The 26,488-nt window shown below is 41.6% G+C and overlaps 1 protein-coding gene across 2 annotated transcripts; it reads right to left on the bottom strand.

The window, feature by feature from the left end:
* Positions 1–1,422: 1,422 nt before the first annotated feature.
* jpt2.S (Jupiter microtubule associated homolog 2 S homeolog) lies at positions 1,423–25,296 on the bottom strand. Of its 2 annotated transcripts, none has more exons than XM_041577811.1 (5): positions 22,431–22,542; positions 11,313–11,461; positions 6,149–6,291; positions 4,558–4,606; positions 1,423–2,456 (listed from the first exon to the last, which is right to left on the bottom strand). In XM_041577811.1, exons 1-5 carry the CDS (start codon positions 22,436–22,438, stop codon positions 2,287–2,289), a joined length of 519 nt encoding a protein of 172 aa, XP_041433745.1. In that variant the 5' UTR covers positions 22,439–22,542; the 3' UTR covers positions 1,423–2,286.
* Positions 25,297–26,488: the final 1,192 nt, after the last annotated feature.

The raw sequence follows: 26,488 nt of genomic DNA on the forward strand, positions 1-26,488 counted from the left end.
GCTGCCCCCATGGCTACATAGCAGCTTGTTTATATAAACTATAGTAGTGTTTCTGGAGCAAATACACGAGTTGTACCAGAGCAAGGCATCAGTACATTATATTTTCATTACTTTAAAGCACTTTAATTTTTTGGTGTTAATGTTACAGAACAGCAGTTGAGATTTACATTCAGTTTAGAAAGGATTTACCTCCCCTTATCAACTTTCCTTCATTATAGTACAATATGTTCTTCAATGTGTGTAACAGATATCCATTTCCCCATTTTTTCCATCAGCCAATGGTCATGATAAAGGGGCACGGGCTGTATAGTGCAAACCCACCAATGTGAAAAGAATAACAGGATAAAGCGACTGTTCAAAATCTCCCTCTATTCAAGGTCAATGGGAATCACTGTGTCCTTTCTGGTGGCAAGTAGGGAACTTTGACTCGCTTGAAATCCCCAATTGTCTGCCATTGCCTTCATCAAAGCTTAGCACCTAAGTAAGGGGTGCGGCACAAGAGATGGACAGGGCTCACCCCTGGATACAACTGGATTTATTAACAAAAGGCTGATTAAAGTACAGGGAGTCCCCTTAAATGAAACCATTCCATAGATAAAGTCTTAATCAAAGTAATATGTAACCATTCATTAGGTAACCAGAATTAGATCACAAACTAAGAACTATACATCAAGTCCATGAACCCCCTTAAAAATCACCACCCTAATATCTGGTGCCCTAAGGGCAGAGACACATGCTCAGATTTGGGGAGATTAGTCACTCGGCGACAAATCTCTTCTTCTCCGGGGCAACTAATCTCCCGAACTGCCTTCCCGCCGGCTATAATGTAAATCGCCAGCACGATGGCACTTGGATCGCTTCGTTTTTCAAAGTCGCCCGAAGTTTCCTTGTGAGGCAACTTCGGGCGACTTGGGAAAAGAATCACTCCACGTGCCATCCCGCCGGCGATTTACATTCTTGCCGGCGGGAAGACAGTTCGTGGAGATTAGTTGCCCCGAAGAAGAGGAGATTTGTCGTTGGGTGATTAATCTCCCCAAATCTGAGTGTGTGTCTCCGCCCTAAAGGCAGGTGGGACATTATCTAAGACAATTCTGTAACAGCTTGTCCCACCACATGCTGAAGTGCTGCACCAGACCCAAGCGTAACATTGCCAAACCGCTTCACCGGAACTATTTATCCTAAGGCTAAGCTAAATGCTTCTCTAGATGTAGCTGAAAATTCCAGCCATGCAGCATCATCATCATCATCATCACACAAGATACGATGGGCCACAATCTCAACATATATACGAAAAATAACAAGTGGAGTACGGTATGGTCCGTCTGTGTATGGTGGCCTTAACTGACCAACTTTCAAAAGATCAGCTGAGTGGACACGGATGTAAATAATGAAGGCTTCTTGCACTCTAAAGAAAGACTTCAGTTTTTGGCAAATACCAAACTATTTACTAAAATACAGTCTTTGAAATTGACATTTACAATTCGGAACAGATCTCCCTCATCACATTGCCTCTCCCCTTACTGGGAAACCAAGGCAACACACTCTACTGGGGTTTTGGTTATCTGGGACGTAATGTCTCATTTCAGCTAGTCTGCCAGGATTTCTATTTCAACACAATTTCAACAGGAAATGCCTCTTACCCCTTGTTTAAACCGTTACATTCCATTTCTTTTAGCCAAACAAAGGCGTGACCCCCCCTACATTCATTAGGGGCCATCTAAAGTAAAGCACTGAGGACAGGAACGCCGCTTAGGATATGCAACCACAATCTGGAGAAGAAAGTAGGGATGCACTGAATCCACTATTTTGGATTCGGCCGATTTCTTAGTGAAATATTCGGCTGAATGCCGAACCGAATCCTAATTTGCATATGGCAGGAAAAAGTGGGGAAATATTTTTTTTTACTTTCTTCTTTTGTGACGAAAGGTCATGTGATTTCCCTTCCCACTCCCCCAACACACACTACTAAGAGGACCAGCATTACAACCATATGACTTTGAATTATAACCAGAATTAAACAGCTACATTTCTTGAATGATAACCATACACGGACAGCATCATTTTTACCCACTTTGTACAAGAGGAAAATGAAAGTTCTGAAAGAATCCAGTTTCGCTTCCAATCTGAACTGCATTGTAGCGGTTTTCTTTTGTAAATGCAGTTTAAATTTAGCTGCGAGTGATAACAATAATCACCATAGATGAGAGAGAGGCCTGCACACAGAACACACGACAGGCCAGTCAGTCATCTACATGCGCTGAGACACAGTGTCTTTAAGCTGAGGTGTTAATAAAAGGTGACGCTGGACTTGCCCCCGGGGGGATTCAGCACTCTGTTATGCGACCTGGGCAGAGGACCCAAGTGGGGCTCATGTGCGGCAAGAGCTGGATCCGGAACCACAACTTTCTGCTCCTTGGCAACTTCCTGAGGTTTGGCAGGTGAGGCTTGAGCTTTCACTGCAAGGCAATGAGAAAGAGCATATTAAGCATTGCATCTCTTGCTTTTAACAATACATACATACTATCAACTGGACACGTGTGCTTACTATCTGCACTGCAAACCATTTCTCTAGATTTTTTTTTTATATTTCATTTTGAAATCTGACTACAAATATTGTCAGTTTCCCAGCTGCTCCCAGTCATGTGACTTGTGCTCTGATAAACTTCAATCACTCTTTACTGCTGTACTGCAAGTTGGAGTGATATCACCCCCTCCCTTTCCACCCCCCGCAGCCTAACAACAGAACAATGGGAATGTAACCAGATAACTAGGGATTCACCGATTCCAGGATTCAGTTTGGGTTTCGGCCAGGATTCTGCTTTTTTCAGCAGGATTCGGGCGAAGCCTAATTTGCATTTGTTAATTAGGGGCAGGTAGGGCAATTGCGTGATTATTCGGCACAAAGGAAGGCTTTTTTTTTACACTTTTTCCTATCCTGCCCCTAATTTGCATATGCAAGTTAAGATTCAGATTTAGTTCGGTATTTGGCCAAATCTTTCACCAAGGATTCGGCCAAATCCCAAATAGTGGATTCGGATAACCGCTCCCTAACACAAGATAACAGCTGCCTGGTAGATCTAAGAACAGCACTCAATAGTAAAATCCAGGTCCCACTGAGACACATTCAGTTACATTGAGTAGGAGAAAAAACAGAAAGCAGTTCCATCCTAAAGTGCTGGCTCTTTCTGAAAGCACATGACCAGGCAAAATAACTTGAGATGGAGCCTACACACCAATATTACAACAACAACAAAAAAAATTCACTTGTTGGGTCAGGAATGAAATTTTACATAGTAGAGTGAATTATTTGCAGTGTAAAATGTGTAATTTAGAAATAAAAACCACATCATAAAATCATGACAGAATCCCTTTAAAGGAGTAGGAAACCCTGTAGAAAAAAACCTGTACCCCCACCCCACATAGACCCCCCCCTCCCTCCCCCTAGGCTAACTGCCCCCCCCCCGGTGAAATGCCCCATAATTTATTCTTACCCCTATTCGCAGATTCTGGCAGCGGACTTCACGGCATCCATCTTCGGGGTCCTCGGTAAGCTGACTGGGAGATCGCCAATCTCCGTCCATTTCGGAGCATGTGCAGTTGTCGAAAACTGGCAAATTGCTCCAACTGCTCATGCGCCGACATACCGATCTCCCAGTCAGCTCACAGAGGACCCGGAAGATGGATGCCGCGAAGTCTGCAGGTTAAAAGCTTAATATTCTTTGCAGAGCAGATTCCAGCAAATGGGTAGTTATGCAAGAAGATACACAGGAAACCTTCCCTCTGTATCACAAACATGGGAACTGCACTAGAGACTAGGCAGCAAGAGATTTGTTTTTTTTTTTTGCAACAGTTGCGCTATCAGAGTACTGGGAATACCTACTGCCCAACAGCTTGCCTCCCTAGGCCACAAATATGGGCGTGAAGATGCAGCAATGAAATGCCACAATTTTTATGGATTTCAGAGAGATATACGGTATTTGGGTTCTGAAGCTGAAAAAATAATGGACCCACAACAAATAAATGCATCTCCCCTTCAGAATATATAACACGATTTGGGTAAATTCTAGGAACGTCATTAATATTATTGTGTGTATAGTCACAGAAGAGAACACAAATCTTATGATTGACATAACATTTCCAGCCTTGGAGCAGAAGAACTACTGAGAGGATAGAAATCGTGTTACGTGAACCATATGTGTGTCTGCACTCAGGCATCGTCCAATTTGCAACATTCCTCCGTTCCATGGTTTAAGCGTGGGAATAACTGGAAACAGATGCCTCTGTTCAAGTTCTGTCTTTGTATGAGGCGTTCAGTTCATTGGGACTGACACATTGCATTATCCATACCAGCCCAACAACCTCACTACATGCGTGTTTACAGCAGGGATTTACAGTCTGTGACTATGATGGTGCCCTCATTATTTGGAGATTTCTGGTTTGGACAAAAAAAACAAAAAAAAAAACTGTATTCCCATCCCGTTCTATATTTACGGATTTGAAAATACTGCACTCTGGGATCATGGTCTCAGTCATTGTCCTGCTTATTCTGGCACGTACCTGGAGTGCTGTCCTTTGGAGGTGCAGTTTCAAATATATTGATGTTATCCTAGGAGATACAAAATAACAGAATATGTTTAATTCCTTAACTAACACACAGCCACACATAGGAAGTTAGGTTGAAAAAAAAAAAAAAAAAGTCCATCCAGTTCAACCTTTTAAGTAGGGATGCACCGAATCCACTATTTTCAATTCATCCGAACCCCCGAATCCTTTGTGAAAGATTCAGATGAATACCGAACCCTAATTTGCATATGCAAATTAGGATTTGGTTCGGCTGGGCAGAAGGATTCGACCGAATCCGAATCCTGCCCAAATGCGGGATTCGCTGCATCCCTACTTTTAAGTCTATATATAAACTGCTAGTTACAAAGCACTGGTAGAAACAGAACAGGGGTAACAATCCAAGTTCTGGAAGATGCAACAACAATAAAGATATTTCCATAAATATAATATCCTTTTATCACTTGCTCCCCTTTGAATTACCATTTATGTAGAGAGTGACATTCTGAGACAATTTGCAATTGTTTTTCATATTTTCGTATTTGTGGTTTTTGAGTTATTTAGCAGCACTCTGGTTTTCAGTTTCAGCAGTCTAGTTGCTAGGGTCCAATTTACTCTAGCAACAATGCACTGATATAAATAAGAGACTGGAATATAAATAAGAGAGGGCCTGAGTAAAAGGAGTAATAAAAAGTAGGAATAACAATACATTTGTAGCCTTACAGAGCTTTAAGGGCTATTGACCCTCAACTATAAAAAAAAATGAAGACCAATTGAAAAGTTGCTTAGAATTAGCCATTCTATAACATACTAAAAGCCAGCCAACATTATACTGTATGTTTACGGCTTACAATTTAGAATACCACAGCGTGAAAGTATTCACTTTGAAAGCACAAGCTAAAGTGCAACGCATTCATGGCAGGGCCGGTTTATAACCGTAAAAACCTTCTGCCTATTAAAGATGTGCCAGGGCTGCAGGTATTCTCAAGTGATGGGTAATTATCCTCATATGCTGCAATAATAAAGCAAATTGCAGAAGTCTTTTAAGGCAGAACGATCTCCAAAGATATGAACATAAGCTTTATCTCATGGAAATAAAAAGCTTTCGGTATAGAAAGTTCTTTGTGGTTTCTGAAAAGAAATAAAATGACCCTTCACTATTCCCCTCTCGACACTCTATATTGTTTTTTTTCACCAAATTTAATGAAGTATAGTTTCCATACATGAGTGTCATACAGATTATCATAACAGTATCCATGCATTTCAATTTATATATCATTCTGCAGTTATCAGTGGTCATTCCTTATGTGTTTTTTTTTTTTTTTTTAACTAACTTGCCAATAAAGAACTATAACTAACCTAAACGTGTGCATCGCTTCCTGTAGTTCTCTAATTCAAGTTTCTGAACAGACATTAACTAGGCAAATCCAATCCATGATGTATTAGAACTAACTGTTCTAAGCTTATGTTACATTTTTGTTTTCATGATAGTACCCCTTTAAGGTAATCCCAGTAGTGTATAGCCTATGCAGTGTTTAAATGCTTGTGCCAAGATGGTGGTGATGTTTTCCAGGTCTCAGATCGGTACCTTGGGTTTGTTGGGATGGGCTTTAGGGCTCGTTGGAAGTTTTCCATTCCCAAAGATACCACTGCCCTTTCCTCCTGGAAGATTCGCTCGAGGTGCTGCTTGCACAGGACTTGGTTCCTGGAATATACCGCTGGGCTTTCCACCTACAAAGGAAATTTTTTTATATTTATATATATTTCCAAACAGGGACTCACAGGGTGCAGCACAGAGAAAGGATAGATCAGTCAATAAGGCTGGTGTTGTAGCAATTCAATGGTGTCACCCAAACCTGTGTTGTAAAAAAACTGTATAAATTGGTACAGTATAAAGTCAATAAAAATGACAGTATGATCCACAATGCACATATTGAGGTACACAGCCGACATACAAATTCCGTCCCAAACTGCCTACTTGGCCTTTAGGTAAACCAGATAATCTTAAAGGGGGAACGATCGTAAAAGTGAAAATTTAATATAAGCTTCATCATACTGAAATAAGAAACTTTCTAAATACTATACATTAAAAATTCTGCATCGTTCAAGTTTATGTTCACTAATACTCTCTCAGCATCTGTTTCCCTTCATTCTGTCTTCATGCAGCAGTTGGGTGTCAGATATTCATTGACAGTTAGAGCCAATATATCTTATAGGGGGGAGGCTGGCTTTCCTAGCAGATGTATTAGAGCTCACTCAAATAACTGATTCCAGTACAAACAAAATAACTGCCTTTTGCACAAATTCTGCATGTAGAGAGACAGGATGTCTGGTGATTTTAATAGAATGAGCTCTAATACATCTTCTAGGCAAAATGAGCCCCCCTAGAATATATATTAGATCTAACCGTCAATGATTATCTGACACCCAACTTATGCATGAAGAGAGAATGAAGAGAAACAGATGAGAGAGGAATAGTGAACATAAACTTGATTATACCCCCCACCTCAGGTAGCCCTCCCTTCCTCCTCCCCCCAGGCTAACTAACCCCCCCCCTGGGGAAATTCCTCATACTCCATACTTTCCCCTCGGCGCAGATTCTTCCAGCGAAGCGTCCATCTTCCGGCTCCTCTGTAAGCTGACTGGGCGATAGGTATTTCTGCACATGCGCAGTTGAAGCAGTTTGCAGACTTGCGACAACTGCGCATGTGCGGAATTACACGGAAATTGACGATCTCTCAGTCAGATTACTGAGGAGCCGGAAGAATCTGCGCCGAGGGGTAAGTATGGAGTATTTCCGGGGGGGGGGGGGGTAGTTATCTTGGGGGGGAGGAGGGAGGGCTACCTGGGGTGGAGGTATTTTCCCCACACGTTGATTTCTCCTTTAAGAAAGTCTTGATGCAATACCTCATTGGTATAAGGCAATAACTAAGCATGTACAGCTTAACAGTGTATTAAAGTCAGTGTAATGCTTTCTGCCAAGAAAAGGTATTTGGATTTGTCATGCTACACACACGGCACTGCCTGAAAACTAAAACTGCACAGCAGTGTACCCAAGTGACTGATATTGGGCATACAACGGTTGTATAGATATGCAAGTCTACAAAATTATCCTAAGGGCCTGTAAGTGGGAAGTTTGTAGGTAGGTGCTACTTTGCATTCTTGGATTGTGAATAAAAAGCAAGGATACTGCGAAATTAAATGGGGAATGCGGTTGAAAGCGTTCATTATCATGGGATTAAATGCCTTTAGGGCAGAGACAGACGAGAAGATTCGGGGAGATCAGTTGCCCGGTGACAAATCGACTCTTCTTTGGGCGACTAATCTCCCCGAACTGCCTTCTGGCCGGCTTGAATCTAAATCAGCTGCAGGATGCCACTCGGAGCACTTCGTTTTCCAAAGTCACCTGAAGTTTCCTCGTGATGCAACTTCGGAAAATTAAATGATCAGAGTGCCATCAGCTGGCGGTTTAGAGTCTAGCCAGTGGGGAGGCAGTTTGGGGAGATTAGTTGTCCGAAGAGGCGATTTGTCGTCTGTCTCTGCCCTTAAACTTAACCGCATAAAACGTATAGGATTACATCTTACTGTGGAACTTTTAAAACAACAATCCCCAAGCGGATGCAATGACTGTTAAAGGGAATTTGGGATAAGCATCCCGTAATTGGAGTGCCAATAAATTCTTTCCCTTAAACTGCAGTTATGCATCATCATACGAGCTAAACCAGGGGTCCACAACCGATGGGCCGCGGACAGTCCTGAACTGGGCCGCCAAACAATAAACGCATCGCACCCAAATTGGGGGCCCGGCGCTCCGAACTGGATGCCGGCGCACCCAAATTGGACGCCTACCCCTACGACCCCCACCGGTCCTTGGAAAAAAAATTTGGCTCTTTTTTGGTCCCCGGGTCAAAAAAGGTTGGTGACCCCTGAGCGAAACGATCAGTGTGCAATTTTGACTAAGGTGATGAATTCCTAATTGAACATGGCACACATAAAATGGGAATGATCTTATGCTAAGGGTCAATGGCACAAAAGCTCACATCTTAACCTCCAGCATTTTTAACAGTTTCAGATAAAATCATGATGAACTCGGTCTTTGTGGTACGAGGGTGATCTATTGTTATTATTATGAGCTAAGGGGGGCTTAAGCTTATCAAAAAACTGGAGTCAAAGACATTAGAAAAATGTCTGCCGAAGAGATATCAATGCTTGGGGAAAACCTAGTTCCCCCCCCATAAAGAAGAGAAGAGTCCCTCTTTCAATGATTTCCCTAGTTACAATTCCAGGTTTATAGACTGGCAACAAAATCTTAACATATGGTCCATAAACGTAATAACCTCTCACCCGACGTTATGAAACACAGGCCCCTTCAAGGCACATCTGTGGGAGATTGTGGCCTATTTGCTTGTTTGCATTCCAGATCTGATGTCAGCCATAAACTATGCAGTGTGTACATTAAGGCCAAGAAGATTTATAGCAAGAGCAGTGGCATGTGAAAAGCAACTAGACCTCACAGCAAACGTCTAACTCACACATTATTACATGGGTATAGCCTGCCAGGAGTCACCCCGCTGGAGCTGCGTTGGCCAGAAATTTGATTTAAAACTAGGGGTTTGTACAGCAAATGACGGCCAACACGGCTACCTTAAAGGGGACCAGTCAGCCAAATCCTATTTTATCACATTAGTCAAGCAAAATTAACTTAAATTACACTATATAAATTATTTGAATCTTGTTTCCTTCAGTCTGGGAATTCATAATTATAGCAAGCAGGCAGCAGCCATTTTGTGCACACTGTTATTAAGACAAGTCTTGTATCATCTCAGAATCTTGTTTGTGCACCAGAATGGGGGACCTGATGTCCATCCCCATGTCCTGGCTACACAATTAAACGATGAAGAGAACGGGGGGAATGTGGGGAGAGAAGTGACATCTAAGAAGTACTGAATGGAAAGTGAAAGTAATAAGTCTAAGGCAAAGAGGAGGGGCAGACAATATTTGATTGACAGCTGAGATTTTTAAAAGAGTTTACAACAGCTCTGAATGCTTTAATAAAATATAGAAATTGGATTTTATGTTAAAATTGAAAAGGACTTTTATTATACAGATTTTTGTGTCTGGGTGACAGGTCACTTTAAGGAAGTAGTAAATACTTACATTGACTGGCTACCCCGCTAAGCCCTCTATCCAGAACTGTAATGTATTTACTTGCCTTCTCCCCCAGGGAACCACAAAACTGGAAGTGACGTTGCTCAGGGTAAAGGGGAAAAATGCTTGATCGTCATGGGTGGACTTCCAACCTGAAATCTCAACAATATGAGGATATTCTGTGGGTACCTGGTCTCAAGTCCTATTATTATTACTCAGGGGTCAACCTTTTTTATTCGTGAGAACCGTTGGGGAGCAACACAAGCATGAAAAAAGTTCCTGTGCGTGCCAAATAAGGGCTGTGATTGGCTATTTGGTAGCCCCAATGCGAACAGGCAGTCTAAAAGAAGGTCTGTTTGGCAGTATATCTGGTTTTTATACAACCAAAACTTGCCTCCAAGCCTGGAGTTCAAAAATAAGCACCTGCTTTGAGGCCATTGGTAGCAACATCCAAGAGGTTGGACAGAAACATGTTACTCATGAGCCACTGGTTGGGCATTGTCAGGGGGCCTATCTGCTCCCAGCGGGAATAGTCCGGACCAGAGAAAAAGCCCAGGAGCAGAAGTCCAGGTCGTGGTAGCCAAAGGGTTAAACAGGAGACATGGTCTAGTCACAGGCAAGATGACCTTTTAAGTTCAAATTTCACACTATGCGCCGGCGCCCCAGTTGACCACACATGAGCGCCACCATCTTGGATGCAGTGCCACTGAAGAAGACAGTGATCACTAGTATTAATATTACAATGTGTCTGTAGCTTAGCTGAAATGTACACACACACTATAAAACACTGCCTGTGACGCAGTGTTTCTATTAATATAAATCGGCTTGGGCCCAGGATGGCCAGAAATCCTCTTTTAGATGAAATAGCTACAGACAAAAATATTGACAGTGCAGGAGGAGCAACTATACCTTGTATAGAGACAGGCAGGCAACAGGCAGTTAGCACAAAGGCAAAGCCAAGTGAAGATACCGTACTGATTACACACACAAGCTAAGTAAACACACAAGAGAATACATAGGTTTCAGTTTAGTCCCTAGTTACCCATTAATGTCGGTTAAATATTGCCTTCTACAAATATTTAAAGACTACGGTCATATTGATGATATAAATAAAGGCCTGACAAGAAAGATAAGCAAGAAAAAGAATCATTGTGGAGACAGCCGCCAGGTACGCTGTAAAACGAGCAAGAACTGTATTTTCAAATGTTAATAAACCCCCACCAGGTTCACAGATAGATCACGCACACATAGGCAGAGCAATAGAGGAGATTGGTATGCCTAGGGCCCAATGATTGGATCATTAGGAGAAGAATACGGGCGGTAGTATTGAGGGCCACATCTACAAACGGAAGTGGCCCTTGTTCAGACGGGATTTTTAAACCTGCCCGATCGACATGTGGACCAATTTCAACCAGATATCGATCGGGGAAACCTGTCAAGGGCCCCATACACTGCCCGATAAGCTGCTGCCACTTAATCGGCCCATATGTGGGTTGCTTAAGGGAATACATTTAACACACAGATGTAGTAACCACCAAAAAGGCTTGGAACAGAACACTTTAGCAGAGGGCACAGATTAAAAGGGCAGTCTCTCTATAACTCACCTGGAGGATTAGCTCTCTTAGATGCAGTCTCAGGTTCAGCTTGCGACCCAAATATGTTGGAAGCCATCTTGTGCTGCTTGCTGGGAGCAGAGGTTTCTTCTGAGCCACCAAAAATACAGCTTGATCCACCTCCTGGGGGTTTTAATACTCTGTGAAGAAAGCAAAGGCAGGCATTAAATTCATGCTAATGGAAATGTGGCAGAAGACATCTCAATAGTGATGCCAACATAATGTCTTTGGTAATAAAACATTTTTGGCAAAACAATGTGATGGAGCTGGCAGCTGTGTGGATTAGGTAATCACATTACAATGCACATTAGCCTTCCCAGTACACTATGCAAACCTTTTAGGCTTATGTTGGGCTATGAGATTTATTAGAATTTTGCCACTGTTGCAGTGTTACTACCTGTTGTTTATCGGTCAGTGTCAATTATCCAGAATATCTTCAGCTCCTGTGAGCAGTCAAACATTATTTTACTCTAATGAGCTAGTGTTCAGAAGCAGCACGGAGCTCTATTACCCAGTCTGAATCTTTGCTCAGTAGATTTGTCTATATCTGGGTACTACTGGCAGGGATGGGCCCATTCCATGCAAAGCCATTATTATTATTATTATTATAAACACACGCAGTTGTGTTCAGAGTAACAGCAGTGAGATTAAAAAAGTGAATAAAGCTCAAAACCCTTATAATAGCTTTTTATTTCCATACATGCAAAGCATCATTATTTGCATTGAGAACACTACACATTCTATTTCAAATCAAAACATGAATGAGAATTGGTCAAATTTGTGTTATTCCTTTACAGAAAGTGAAGAAAAGAGAATATTAGGCTCTTCCAAAAAATAGCAGTGTTTGTATTCTTCTTTATAAACTCATTCACTGTATGAACTGAAACATGTTTCAAGACTTTGCTTTCCTTTGAATGACTGAACTAATATTTAGTTGTATAATGAGTGTTTCTGAGAACTGCTGCACATCTGTGTTACATGGAGTCCACCAACTTCCAACAACCTGTTACATTCCACAATTCTTCTGCATTTCTTGCTTTTGCCTCATAAACACCATTTTTGATGTCACCCCACAAGTTTTCTATTGGATTAAGGTCCAGGGGATTGGGCCACTCCATAATGTCAATCTTGTTGGTCTGGAACCAAGATGTTGCTCATTTACTGGTGTGTTTAGGGTCGTTGTCTTGTTTTAACCCCCATTTTAAGGACATTTCTTCTTCGGCATAAGGCAACATGACCTCTTCATGTATTTTGATTTAATGAAAGTGATCCATGATCCCTCGTATGAGATAAATAGGCCCAACACCATAGTATGAGAAACATCCCCATATCATGATGCTTGTGCCTCCAGCTTCACTGGCTTCACTCTGTACTGTGACTGGAATTCAGTGTTTGGGGCTCCTCTGACAAACTGTCTGTGGCCTCTAGACCCAAAAAGAACAATCTTGCTTTCATCAGTCCACAAAATGTTGTGTCAGTTCTCTTTAGGCCAATGTGTTCTTTGGCAAATTGTAAGCTCCCCAACAATGGGACTTTGAGGGGGCTTCTTGCTGATATCTTAGCGTCTTCTAATTTTAACAGTATCACAGGTAACGTTAGACTTTCTTTGATCTTCCTGGAGCTGATCATTGGCTGAGTCTTGGCCATTTTGGTTATTCTTCTGTCCATTCCAATGGTCATTTTCCTCCGCGTCTTTCAGGTTTTGGTTGCCATTTTAAAGCAGCCTATGATTTAATGCACTTCTTCATAAGTTTCCCTCTCTCCAATCAACTTCTTAATCTTCTGAACAATATCTGGAATGAGCCAGTTTTCTTAGATTTTCAGAGAGAAATACACTATAACCAGCAGCACAACATTTATTCCTTCCTTGAATAAGGGTCGTAATTGACACCTGTTATTTCACAGAATGAATGATGTCAATAATTGAATTTAATTGGAACAAGCTGCTATTTGGAACACTGCTATTATTAGCAACAAGCCTCAATTAACGATTGAATGACAGAATCAGCAGCATGTCATGTCTGTTTGGTTTCTAGAACTCTACTACACCTACTAGTAAATTATTTGACATGTGGAATTAGAATTTCTACCAAAAATTGATCAGGTTAGTGATGACGGCTATTATTCTGAACACAACTGTATTTTTAAAACAGTAACATATGCCACAGTGAAGTACAATAAATAGGTGTATACGCTTAACATACATACAGAATACCAAACATCACAAGAGGTAAAGACCTTGCATAAAAAAGGAGTAAACTCATGAGAGCTGATAAATTCTAGTCACCAAGATTCATGTCAAGTCAGTCTTAGAAGGACATGCTCCTGGCAGGTGTATGAAAAAAAAACAAAAAGAAGAAGATCTTTTAAGCCCAAGGGTAAGGCCAGACGAGGAGATTCGGGGAGATTTTGTCGCCTGGCGACTCATCGCCACGTCTTTTGCGCGACTATCTCCCAGAACTGCCTCAGCGTCTTTTCCCCATAGGCTACAGCGCAAAATCGTCTGCGCTAATGCACAATGCGTTTTCAATAGTCACCCAAGGTTGCGTATTGAAAACGCATCGCCGCGTTTGCATTAGCGCAGGCGATTTTGCGCTGTAGCCTATGGGGAAAAGACGCTGAGGCAGTTCGGGGAGATAGTCGCGCAAAAGACGTGGCGATAAGTCGCCAGGCAACAAAATCTCCCCGAATCTCCTCGTCTGGCCTTACCCTAATAAAAAGGGCTTAAAAATATGAAAAAGGTTTAATTGAAAATAACACAGCATAGGACTAACTTTTCGACCCTGTCCAGGGCCTTTCTTTGAGAAAGAAAGGCCCTGGACCTTTTAAAGAACAATAAAGTTTACAACAGTTTTGCATTGTCTGCCATACAAAGGAAATCTGACAAATCGCCCCCTCAATCTCTGTATTCAGTTACTGCTGTCCATGAGGAAACCTTTATGGCCCCTGTTTAAATGTTGCACCAGTCACCTTATACTGCTGTCAGATATACATGACACTTGTCTTGCTGTGTGAAAGCATTTTCATGTCAATGGGAGGTAAAAATAGAAGAGTCCCATAGTAGCATGTCAGTGCTATATATATATATTGATAATCGGTTGAGTGCAGAGGACTCTTGTATTTGTCTATAAGTATTTTGTGGTCACACCCTCATTGCACCCCCGCCTAATGATTTTTAAAAACTAGTGGTGAGCACAACTTTCCCTTGTTTGTTATAGTTCTACAAGAGCAGTGACCAGCTCCATGTTGTAGCTCCCACCCCCTCCAACTATAGTCAGGTGATCCCACTGGTGTCTAATAAAAGGGCAGCCAAGTTTGGGAGTTTTACTTTGAAAGCAGCTAGTAAGTTGCAGGTAAAACGCATTCGTCCCTTTTATAAAATGTATAATGAAACCATAGAATTCTTAATGAATCAAATGAAAATTGAGCGTAGGACTGGCCAGATATGGGATGACTTTGACGTAGTTGGCCAGCTTAAATATATTGCAATATATGGACAAACAATCCCTGTTTTGTTTAAAGGGTAAGGCATTTTTCAGTAGCAGTATGCACAAAATGTCTCTGTCTTAAATATATTGATAATGGGTTGAGTGCAGAGGAATCTTGTATTTGTCTATATATATATATATATATATATATATATATATATATATATATATATATATATATATATATATATATATATATATATATATATATATATATATATATACACACACACACACACACACACACACACACACAGTGGTGTGAAAAACTATTTGCCCCATTCCTGATTTCTTATTCTTTTGCATGTTTGTCACACAAAATGTTTCTGATCATCAAACACATTTAACTATTAGTCAAAGATAACACAAGTAAACACAAAATGCAGTTTTTAAATGAGTGTTTTAAATGGGTTTTTATTATTTAGGGAGAAAAGAAATCCAAACCTGTGTGAAAAAGTAATTGCCCCCTGAACCTAATAACTGGTTGGGCCACCCTTAGCAGCAATAACTGCAATCAAGCGTTTGCGATAACTTGCAACGAGTCTTTTACAGCGCTCTGGAGGAATTTTGGCCCACTCATCTTTGCAGAATTGTTGTAATTCAGCTTTATTTGAGGGTTTTCTAGCATGAACCGCCTTTTTAAGGTCATGCCACAACATCTCAATAGGATTCAGGTCAGGACTTTGACTAGGCCACTCCAAAGTCTTCATTTTGTTTTTCTTCAGCCATTCAGAGGTGGATTTGCTGGTGTGTTTTGGGTCATTGTCCTGCTGCAGCACCCAAGATCGCTTCAGCTTGAGTTGACGAACAGATGGCCGGACATTCTCCTTCAGGATTTTTTGGTAGACAGTAGAATTCATGGTTCCATCTATCACAGCAAGTCTTCCAGGTCCTGAAGCAGCAAAACAACCCCAGACCATCACACTACCACCACCATATTTTACTGTTGGTATGATGTTCTTTTTTGAAATGCTGTGTTACTTTTACGCCAGATGTAACGGGACGCGCACCTTCCAAAAAGTTCAACTTTTGTCTCGTCGGTCCACAAGGTATTTTCCCAAAAGTCTTGGCAATCATTGAGATGTTTTTTAGCAAAATTGAGACGAGCCTTAATGTTCTTTTTGCTTAAAAGTGGTTTGCGCCTTGGAAATCTGCTATGCAGGCCGTTTTTGCCCAGTCTCTTTCTTATGGTGGAGTCGTGAACACTGACCTTAATTGAGGCAAGTGAGGCCTGCAGTTCTTTAGATGTTGTCCTGGGGTCTTTTGTGGCCTCTCGGATGAGTTGTCTCTGCGCTCTTGGGGTAATTTTGGTCGGCCGGCCACTCCTGGGAAGGTTCACCACTGTTCCATGTTTTTGCCATTTGTGGATAATGGCTCTCACTGTGGTTCGCTGGAGTCCCAAAGCTTTAGAAATGGCTTTATAACCTTTGAAATTGAACTCAGGTGTGATAAACCACAGTTAAGTTATTTTTTAACAAGGGGGGCAATCACTTTTTCACACAGGCCCATGTAGATTTGGAGTTTTTTTTCTCCCTTAATAACGTAAACCTTCATTTAAAAACTGCATTTTGTGTTCAATTATGTTATCTTTGACTAATAGTTAACGGTTTTTGATGAGCAGAAACATTTAAGTGTGACAAACATGCAAAAGAATAAGAAATCAGGAAGGGGGCAAATAGTTTTTCACACCACTGTGTATATATATATATATATATATATCTTTTTTTTTTTTATATATATATTCAAGTCTAAACTTAATTAGAAAATATTCTAAGCAGAATATATCAGTGCTGGCCTAACCGGAGAATAGAGGCATTTATTTATGGTCCCCTGCCTGTTCACATATTCCTTTGACTTCATCATGTTATAATAATGCAGCCCCTGAACATGCTGATAACGTCTCCACTACATGGAAATTTGAACAGCATCACTAAATGAAATGCCAGAGTTGCCAGAGAGAGAGAGAGAGAGAGAGAGAGAGAGAGAAAACAAGTGATAAACTGCCCCACCTAACCTTATATTTATGTTTCTTTCATGTTATATGTATTCTGTTCTTGCCACTTCCAAAAACAGATTCATGGGGATACAGTGGCCCTTTAATTTACCTTTTCAAGTCCTTTTAAACCATACTAAGAGGATAAGCTGCAGCGCACAGTCCCAAAAATACCCTTGAACAGACAGACTCAATCTTGAAAAAGCCTAGAGATAGAGAATGTCCAGAGTTTCAAGGCTTACATTTCTACGGAGGTTAAATGTTCAGGTATGGGATCAGTTATCCGCAAACCCGTTATCCAGGAAGCACCGAATTACGGAAAGGCCATCTCCCATAGACTCTATTTAATCCAAATGTTTAAAAATGATTTCCTTTTTCTCTGTAATAATAAAACCGTCGGTTGTACTTGATCCCAACTAAGATATAAATAATCCTTATTGGAGGCAAAATCAGCCTATTGGGTTTATTTAATGTTTACATGATTTTCTAGTAGAGTTAAGGTATAAAGACCCAATTACAGAAAGATCCATTATCCGGAAAGCCCCAGGTCCCGAGCATTCTGGATAACAGGTCCCATACCTGTATCAGCCTGAAAGAAAATACTGTTGGAAACACTACCTTGAGAGACACACACCACTTAACATTAGCCGCCTGGATTTGTACACATTTTCAGAATCATATTTAAGGGATTTACGGTTTTAAGCAACATCCCAGTACATTATACAGTTATGAGATCTGTTATCTGGAAACCAGTTATATAAAAAGTATTAAAGGAAGGCCATCCATCTCCCATAGGCTCCATTTTAATAATGACATTTATTTTTAAAAAAGGATTTCTCTGTAATAAATAGGGATGGGCGAATTTTTTCGCTGCAAAAATGACGCCCATAGACTTGTATGGCGTTGTGCGTCAAAAAAAAAAAAAGATGCGACAATTTTTTTAGACTTTAATGGGCGTCAGCGACATTTCCTCGGCGGCAAATTTTTGGCGAAACGAAACAGGTCAAATTCGCCCATCTATAGTAATAAACAGAAGCTTATAATTGATCCTAACTAAGCTGCATGGCTATATTGGAGTCAGTAACAATCCTACTGAGTTTAATGTTAAAATGAATTCTTAGCAGACTTACGCTATAGTGATCCAATTTACAGAAATATCTGTTATACAGAACACTCCAGGGTCCCAAGCATTCTGGATAACAGATCCCATACCTGTATGGCTGGAAGTTATCTGGAAGTCTAATTTTAAATGTATTTGTTTATCCCTTTCTGGTCGTTGATAATAAAAGCTTTCACTTAACAATCAGAGACAGGGAGGAAAAAGTTGAATATAAATATATATTTTTACTCAGATTATCAGTCAATTTTACGTTTATATTTTTTTAGGGTTCCTTAGTTTAATCCCCCCAAGGGGACAGTATTTCAGCCCCGCTGTACTTAGCTACAATCTCCCCCCAGGCATAAGATTTTGTATAAAGAATAGTTCCAGCAAAACCCACAGAGCGTGAAATGTGTCAGCCATAAGATGCTACAAAACATGGGGGAGCTCAAGCAAACTATTCCTTCATCCAGATAACAGCACATTAGGAACACAAAAAAGCAAGTTTACCCCTGCCAGCACCAGTAAGGGTGCCGGCACACGTTCAGATTCAGGGAGATCAGTCGATCTTCTTCGGGCGACTAATCTCCCTGAAATGCCTTCCTGTCGGCCAGAATGTGATTCACTGCAGGGATGGCATATGGATAGCTTTGGTTTTCCAAAGTCGCCCAAAGTTTCTTGGTGAGACAACTTTGGGTGACTTCGGAAAATGAATTGCTACGCATGCCATCTCGCTGACGATTCGCATTCTTGCCGGCATTTCAGGGAGATTTCGGAGCAATTAGTTGCCCAAAGAAGAGATCTGTCGTGTGCCAGCACCAGTAACAGACCTTTCAACTGGGTTTTCAAACTTGCCCGAAAATGTATAGACAAGCAGCTGATCCTCATACCCTTTATAGGGTCACATTGGCAACCATAGTCATTAACGTGTAAACTGAGCCCCTCCTGATCAAGTCAGCAACTTACAGGGGTCCTCCCGACTCATAACTGAGCACATATATTGGCAGACTAATTGGCTGAAGAGGATGGCAACGTCTGTTTACAATTTTGTATTGTAATATTCTATCCAGACACTGGATACAGTGTACAAAGGTTCAGGCCATTTCCTTGCATCCTTCCTGCTGTGCACTATAGCCCTTCTTCTGTCCTATGTTCATAGAATATTCATGTATACTGTGGATTTTGCCTTCCATTTGTACTCCTTTTAGCAACCCTCAGGGACTGTCTCCAATCCCCACGCATCCTGGAGGATAAGACCGCCATTAAACATCATTAAGGATCACTAGTTCTCCTGCTTCTCGTGTTTAAAACGTTAGAAGATATATTCTTAGGCGCATTAATGTGCCAAGAAGAAAAAAAGGCAAAAAAGTGTTCAATTTCAGAGACATGCATTGTGCCAGATGGTTTAACTGAGCACCCAAACAGAAATGCCCTGTGTGTTATTTTGTGTATATAGAGCCAAGTTAGACTGGGTCATTCAGGGCCACTACAGAACCTGGCATTTTAAAGCCCCGCATTTGTCAGCGAAATCAGGAAAAAAAAAAACGGTTTATTGCACACGGATCAGAGCTGCAGCCTCCAGGATCAAGATGACTGATCCAAAATACACAAACAAATGTACAACGATTCATTAACGTCATCTTCCCTAATGTCAAATTCTTCTTAAACGGGTTGTTCACCTTTGAGTTGACTTTAAGTATGATGTAGAGAGTGATATTCTGAGACAATTTGCAATCGGTTTTCATTTTTGATCATTTGTGATTTTTGAGTTATTTATTCATCCGCTCCCCAGTTTGCAGTTTCAGCAATCTGATTGCTAGGGACCGAATTACCCTAGCAACCATGAATTGATCTGAATACGAGACTGGAATATAAATAGGAGAGGCCTGAATAGAAAGAGGAGTAATAAAAAGTAACAATAACAATACATGTGTAGCCTTACAGAGCATTTGTTTTCAGATGGGGGTCAGGGACCCATATTTGAAAGCTAGAAAGAGTCAGAAGTAGGCAAATAATTAAAAAACTATACAAAATAAATAATGAAGACCAATTGAAAAGTTGCTTTGAAATGTTAACTTAAAGGGAGAGTGATATTCTGAGACAATTTGCAATTAGTTTTAATTTTTATTATTTGTGGTTTTTGAGTTATTTTGTTTTTTATTCAGCAGCTCTCCAAATTGACATTTTAGCAGTCTGGTTGCTAGGGTCCAAATTACCCTAGCAACCATGCATTGATTTGAATAAGAGACTGGAATATGAATAGGAGAGGCCTGAATAGAAGGATCCGTAATAAAAAGTAACAATAACAATACATTTGTAGCCTTACAGAGCATTTGTTTTTTTAGAAGGGAGTCAGCGATGCCTATTTTATAAAAAAAATAAAAAATAAATAATTAAAACCAATTGAAAAGTTACTTAGAATTATGTTCTATAACATAATAAAAGTTACCTAATAAAAACCCTAATAATCCCTCGCTTCTCTTCCACTTCCTGCTCCCTGAATTCCCAGGCTGTGCAGGGGAGCCGCCGGCACTGTAGGACAGGAACCAATCAGCAGCTAGCAGGACCTGATAGGGAACTGAAGCCTGTCTATGCTTGTGTGACTGCAGGGCTGTGATTGGCTGTCCCCCTCCTACTGTGCTTCTGGCAGGGACTGTTAGGACAAGCCCACCCCTCATTTGAAACAGAACATCTATAGGGAGCTCCAATAAAGGGGCTATTTTTAAAGATAATTTTAAATTTTAGCACCATGTAAAAGCAACACCATATATTACTTATAATTACCTACAAAATTAGGGTTTTTTAATCTATCCTATGTCTCCTTTAATGTTTACTATGATGTAGAGAGTGATATTCTGAGACAATTTGCAATTGGCTTTCATTGTTTTTTTTTTGATTATTTAGCTTTTTATTCAGCAGCTGTGCATTTAAAAATGTAGGCAATCTGGTTGCTAACGTCCAAATTACCCTAGCAACCATGCACAGATATGAATAAGGGACTGGTATATGAATAGGAGAGGGTCTGAATAGAAAGAAATAAAAGAGTAATAAAAAGGAGCAATAACAATAATGTGTAGGCTTGCAAAATAGTTATTTTAGATGGGGGTCAGTGACCCTCCACCAGAAACCTGGAAAGAGCCAGAAGGATGCAAATAATTAAACTATTAAAAAAATGAACATAAATTGGAAAGTTACTTAGAATTTGCCAATTTATAACATACTAAAAGTTCATTTAAAGGTGAACCACCCCTTTACTAATGATTATGCCTGTATTGGGGAGCTGATCCTTTAGTAATGGTTAATTGCTGCTACTAGGCAGGTGAAAATGATCCTTTAGTAACTGTCAGTTTTTGCTACTAGGCAGGTGAAAAAGATCCTTTAGTATCTGTTAGTTTTTGCTACTGGGCAGGTGAAAATGATCCTTCATTAATAGGGATGGGCGAATTTTTTCGCCTTGTTTTGCCGCAAAAATGACGCTCATAGACTTGTATGGCGTTGTGCGTCAAAATAATTTTGCCGAGCAACAAAAAAATTTTTTTGACACCCATAGACTATAATCGGTGTCGGCGACATTTTGCGCGTTTTGGAGAAATGGATCAAATTCACCCATCCCTATTCATCAACTGTCAGTTTTTGCTACTACATGAACTATCAGCGATTCTCTAGTACTGCGCCCATAAACCAAAGAAAAAGCATAGCACCTGCTCTGTAGACACAAAAACAGAAAGATTTAAAAAAACAAAGTATTTGTCTGTGGTTATGATGGGTTCGGTTAAGTAAGAATGTACCCAAGTTAAATGTTGTCAGGTACTGTTTTGTGTTTTTTTTAAGCCAAAACCACCACCTGCAAAGAGAAACTGTAACTCTCATACACTTCAGCACACGTTCAGACATACCAAGCTCAGGAAACAGGAACGCGTGTTAAGAAAGGGGGAAAAAAAAAGCATTGTCTGCACGAGTGTCACAAAGCAAACACATTCAGCAGTTCAGCCTCCACGTATTTATGGAACAGGCTCTGTTGCTTTTATGAACAGCCTCCTAATTACAGAACACTAAATTATAAGGGAGGCAGTTTGCTTCTAAATTACCTTCACAAAGTGTCTCAGATTTAGGTGTGGCCACTCCACGCTGGTACAGAATCTATGCCACAAAATCAGCTCGGCTGCATCATTCTGCCGACTGCCTGTTACACGACTGCCTGTTACACGCCTTACTTCCCTCATTCCAGCAGTAGAATCTGAAGCAACATGAACAACGGTATCCTTTAGGCTACAGTCACGTTAGCCCGGCTAAATGTTTGAATTCCTTGTATTACGGGGCTGTGAAAAGCGAGCAATGCAGAACAAAGCATGGGCTGGGCACATTTCCCCAGCACAATACAAAATCAACAGCAGGTCTGGGCACCACATTGTCACCTCTTCAATCCCAGGGAAAAGGGTAGTGAAATGAACAGGGAATACAATAAAGCAGAACAATAAATAAATAAATAAATCAAACAAAGCAACAACATGTGTTACATCACAGGTCACCTGGGCATCTATGTTGACACTGGATTATTGACACTGAGCACTGTTCATTGCCCACAGCAATTTCATGGCCCTCCATTCGGCTCAAGGGAGCCACAGAATTCTTTCTTTAACATCATTTTAATTTTAGGGGGAGGAAAGTTAGGTTGGGATAATTATATGGATAACAGGTATTCCACCTGCAGAGCACAGATTGTTCATGATCTAATCCATGAAACTCAACCAAATCCCAACAGGATTCAGCAGCAGCTGGTGGTCTACTAGATATGTCCCGTGTGTTTTATCTACTTATCCCCTTGCTAGGGGGCCCTGGGTCCAGGATACATGTCATCTCTTCCCTAGCCCAAAACCAGCCGGCTCAAGACGGGGGAAGCCGCTCAGGGAGATTAGTCAAGGCTATTAGTCACCAGGCGACTTAATCTCCCCGAATTGCCAGGTGTGCCTTTACCCTAGGGCTATGGCACATCAGGAGATTAATCGCTAGTGATTAATCTCTGCTTCTGCCAGCAACTAATCTGTAATCTCAAGTAAAAGCTTTCCCATAGACAATAATGTAAATCGCTGGTGGTAAAACCCATGTGTCGCTTCAGTCTCCCAAAATCGCTTGAAGTTGCTACAAGAGAAACTTCATGAGATTTTGGGAGACTGAATAGACACATGGGTTTTACCACCAGCAATTAACATTATTGTCTAAGGGAAAGCTTTAAGGACAGACACATAGGGTCAGATTCGGGGAGATTAGCCGCCTGGCGACAAATTTCCTCTTCTTTGGGGGCGACTAATCTCCTCGAACTGCCTCCCCGCTGACTAGAATGGAAATCCCCAGCAGGATGGCACTCTGAGTGCTTCATTTTACGAAATTGCCTCACGAGGAAACTTCGGAAAACAAAACGCTCCGATTGCCATCCCGCCAGCGATTTCCATTCTAGCCAGTGGGAAGGCAGGGGAGGCAGTTCGGGGAGATTATCTGACGATGTGTCTCTGTCCTAACTGGAGATTACAGGAGAATAATCGCCAGCAGAATCTGAGATTTATCTCTTGGGATTACTCTCCTGGTGTGCCATTGCCCTTAGGGATTCATCTCTATTACACCATGTGTATCCAGTGAAGCGCTTTCTTGCAAAGCACAGAATATTGTTGTCCTACACCATGAAGATTAACCCACTCTCAACAAGTTCAGGACCAGCTGGCAGTCTACTGGTTGGACCTGTCCCCTATGTTTTATCCATTTAACCCTGTCCTGGTTCTGGCAAATGCCAGAGGGGCTGCTGTAAGATGCCATAGACAGTCACTATGTAGTGGGCTGGTGGGGGGGGCAGTTTGGGCTTTTCTGTACTTGGAATGCCAGGGACAGTGGTGTAACTAGATATTACTGGGTCCCACAGCAAATTATATTTCATTTATAGAGGTTGACCATTTTTACCAATATTTATTGAAATTGTATATGAATTAGGGTCTCATGGGGCCCCTATACCTCCAGGGCCACCCTACAGCTGCAGGGTCTGCTTCCTCTGTAGTTACGCCCCTGGCAAGGGTGTAACTACAGAAGATGCAGACGGTACGACTGCAGGGGGTCTCAGTAGTGTAGGGGCCCTGTCTTGGTAGACTAGGCCAACTTATCAATAAATGGGGCCCCGTAGCATCTAGTTACGCCACTGGCCGGTAATGATGTGCGGGTCGAGAATTGCTCGACCAGCACCGACCTCTCCCAATCCAAACCCGTCCCGGCCTGCTGCCCCTTAATTTATAGACTTGAGCCTCACCCACCCTGCAGTGATGTCACAAAAGGGGTGGGCAGGGCCAGATTTACATAGTGGGCGCCCCTAAGCCCATTGCCGTTCATCGCCCCCGTCCCCTCCCCTTTATTCGTGCACATTTTCATTATCTGGACTGGACCAATGGGGATTGGTTCACAGGAAATTTAAAAAAATGATTGTATCTCCAGCGCATCCCCAGTTTTTTCGAACCAATGAGGAACCCGGGCCTAGGTGGCATTTCCACAAATCCGGGCCTGGGGGCGGGCGCAAGTCTATGAATATCAGCGCCAGAAGTGGTAGGTCGCAGGGAGAAGAGCTTGACCTGGACCCGCCCACAACCCGATGATTTTCTGCAGGAGTCGGCCTGAACCCGCGGGTAAGCCCCACACTGGCAATCTGAGGGCCCAGGTAAATGACAAAGGGGCTACTGTACAATGCCAATTTAGGGTTGTTTAGGGTTGGGGTATTTTAGTGGCCTGCCCAGTGAAAATTATGGTTGATCCCAATATTATTAATAGAGAAAAAAGATAAAATATATATGAAGGCCGGTATTTTTTTTCCAGAAAAGGTGACACCCTATATGTGCCATAGACACTATTTATTGGGCTGGTGAGGGGCTGATTGGGCCTCTGGGTAATTGAAATTGCAGGCCCTATTTGCTCAACTGGACCCCACTGCAAATCCCTCCAATCCATTAGGCACAAGGCAATATCTCTCTCTATATCTCTCTCTATATCTACGGGTCAGCCTCAGGGACTACTTCCTCTATAGTTCCGTCCGTGGGTTCATGGATAACGCAGGAACTGCCAGTGAGAGTTGTAGGAAGTAAATCGGCAGGTTTATATTGCCAAGGCTGCCAGTGCTTGCTCGTATCACTCCACAGGTCCCCAGTCTGTGCACACTGTTCCGCCCGCAGCTTTCCGCCCTCACCCTGTGTGCCCAGCAGCACGACCCTCTCTATACGCTCATGACGAGAAGCCTCACCTCGAGCTCGGCTTAGCCTCGGAATCCAGCCCCTGGAAACTGTGAGTGGAAGTCATGTTCGTCTCGCTCCGTCACAGAATAACCCGTCTTCTGGCACAGACACCGCACCACCAACAGACTGCAGGAAATCCCTTGCCAGCGCGGGTTCATACATGATTAGGTACAGTAGCTAAACTCAACACCCTTCCAGCGCATGATTGGATAAAGCGGCACATCGGCTTGTCAATCATTCAAACCCGCCGCGGTATTCGCTGGTGTTGCCCAAAAGGCGGTGCAAACGAACAAACACAGAGAGGTGCTTTACGCTTATTGGTCAGACTGCTGCTCATACCTGCCCTTTAATGGATTTTAATTCATGACATCACGATTGGGTGAGTGTAAAGTTCCGCCCAAGGCGATACAATAGAAGAGTCTGGAATTCTCTGCAGGACGCGCAATTAGATAATTGTACTCTGTGCTAGTCCTTGGTCCTGTCCCACTGAGAGGGGAATATACAGCTATAACCAGGGCTGTAACGATGGAGAATGCAGACTCTCATTAGCAGCCTGTAAATTGCAGCAAATAATGCCACGGGCAGAAACACCATTTATTGGCTCTCTTTGGGCCTCTATATATTAATCTGTTAGTATGATGTAGAGAGCGATATTCTGAGATAATTTGCAATTGTTTTTTTCTTAATTAACAAGGTTTGCAATCTGGTTGCTAGGGTCCAAATGACCCTAGCAACCATGCACTGATTTGAATAAGGGACTGGAATATGAATAGCAGAGGGTCTGAATAGAAAGACATATTCAGTTATTTAATGTTCTATTCACCTGGAGAGGCCTGAATAGAAATAGGAGTAATAAAAAGTAGCAATAATATATTTATAACCTTACAGAGCATTTGTTTTTTTTTTAGAGGGGGTCGACGACCCCCATTTGAAAGTTGTATAGAGTCAGAAGAAACGGTAATTAATTTAAAAAAAAGAAAATTTAAATAAAAGAATAAATAATGAAGATCCAGCCCAGAATTGGGCGTTCTATAACATAATAAAAGTTAATTAAAGGTGAGCCACCCCTCTAAGGGCCCTGACATGATAAATCTGAGCTACATCCCTAATTTCCTTCCCATTGGTAGTAATGAATTAATAATGAAAATGGTCAGGGAAACATACACATTGGAAGTGGCAAGCAACTTTGTCAACGAGTTGAGAAGCTCCAAGAGACACATGCTTCCCCACCAGTGATTTATATTACTGTTGATAGGAAAGCATTTTTTAGGAGATTTGTTGCCCACCATAGGGCAGGGTACATGTCTGAAGAAATTCACTGGCACACA

The sequence above is a fragment of the Xenopus laevis genome, chromosome 9_10S (genome assembly GCF_017654675.1).
Source record: "Xenopus laevis strain J_2021 chromosome 9_10S, Xenopus_laevis_v10.1, whole genome shotgun sequence".
Lineage (NCBI taxonomy): Eukaryota > Metazoa > Chordata > Amphibia > Anura > Pipidae > Xenopus > Xenopus laevis.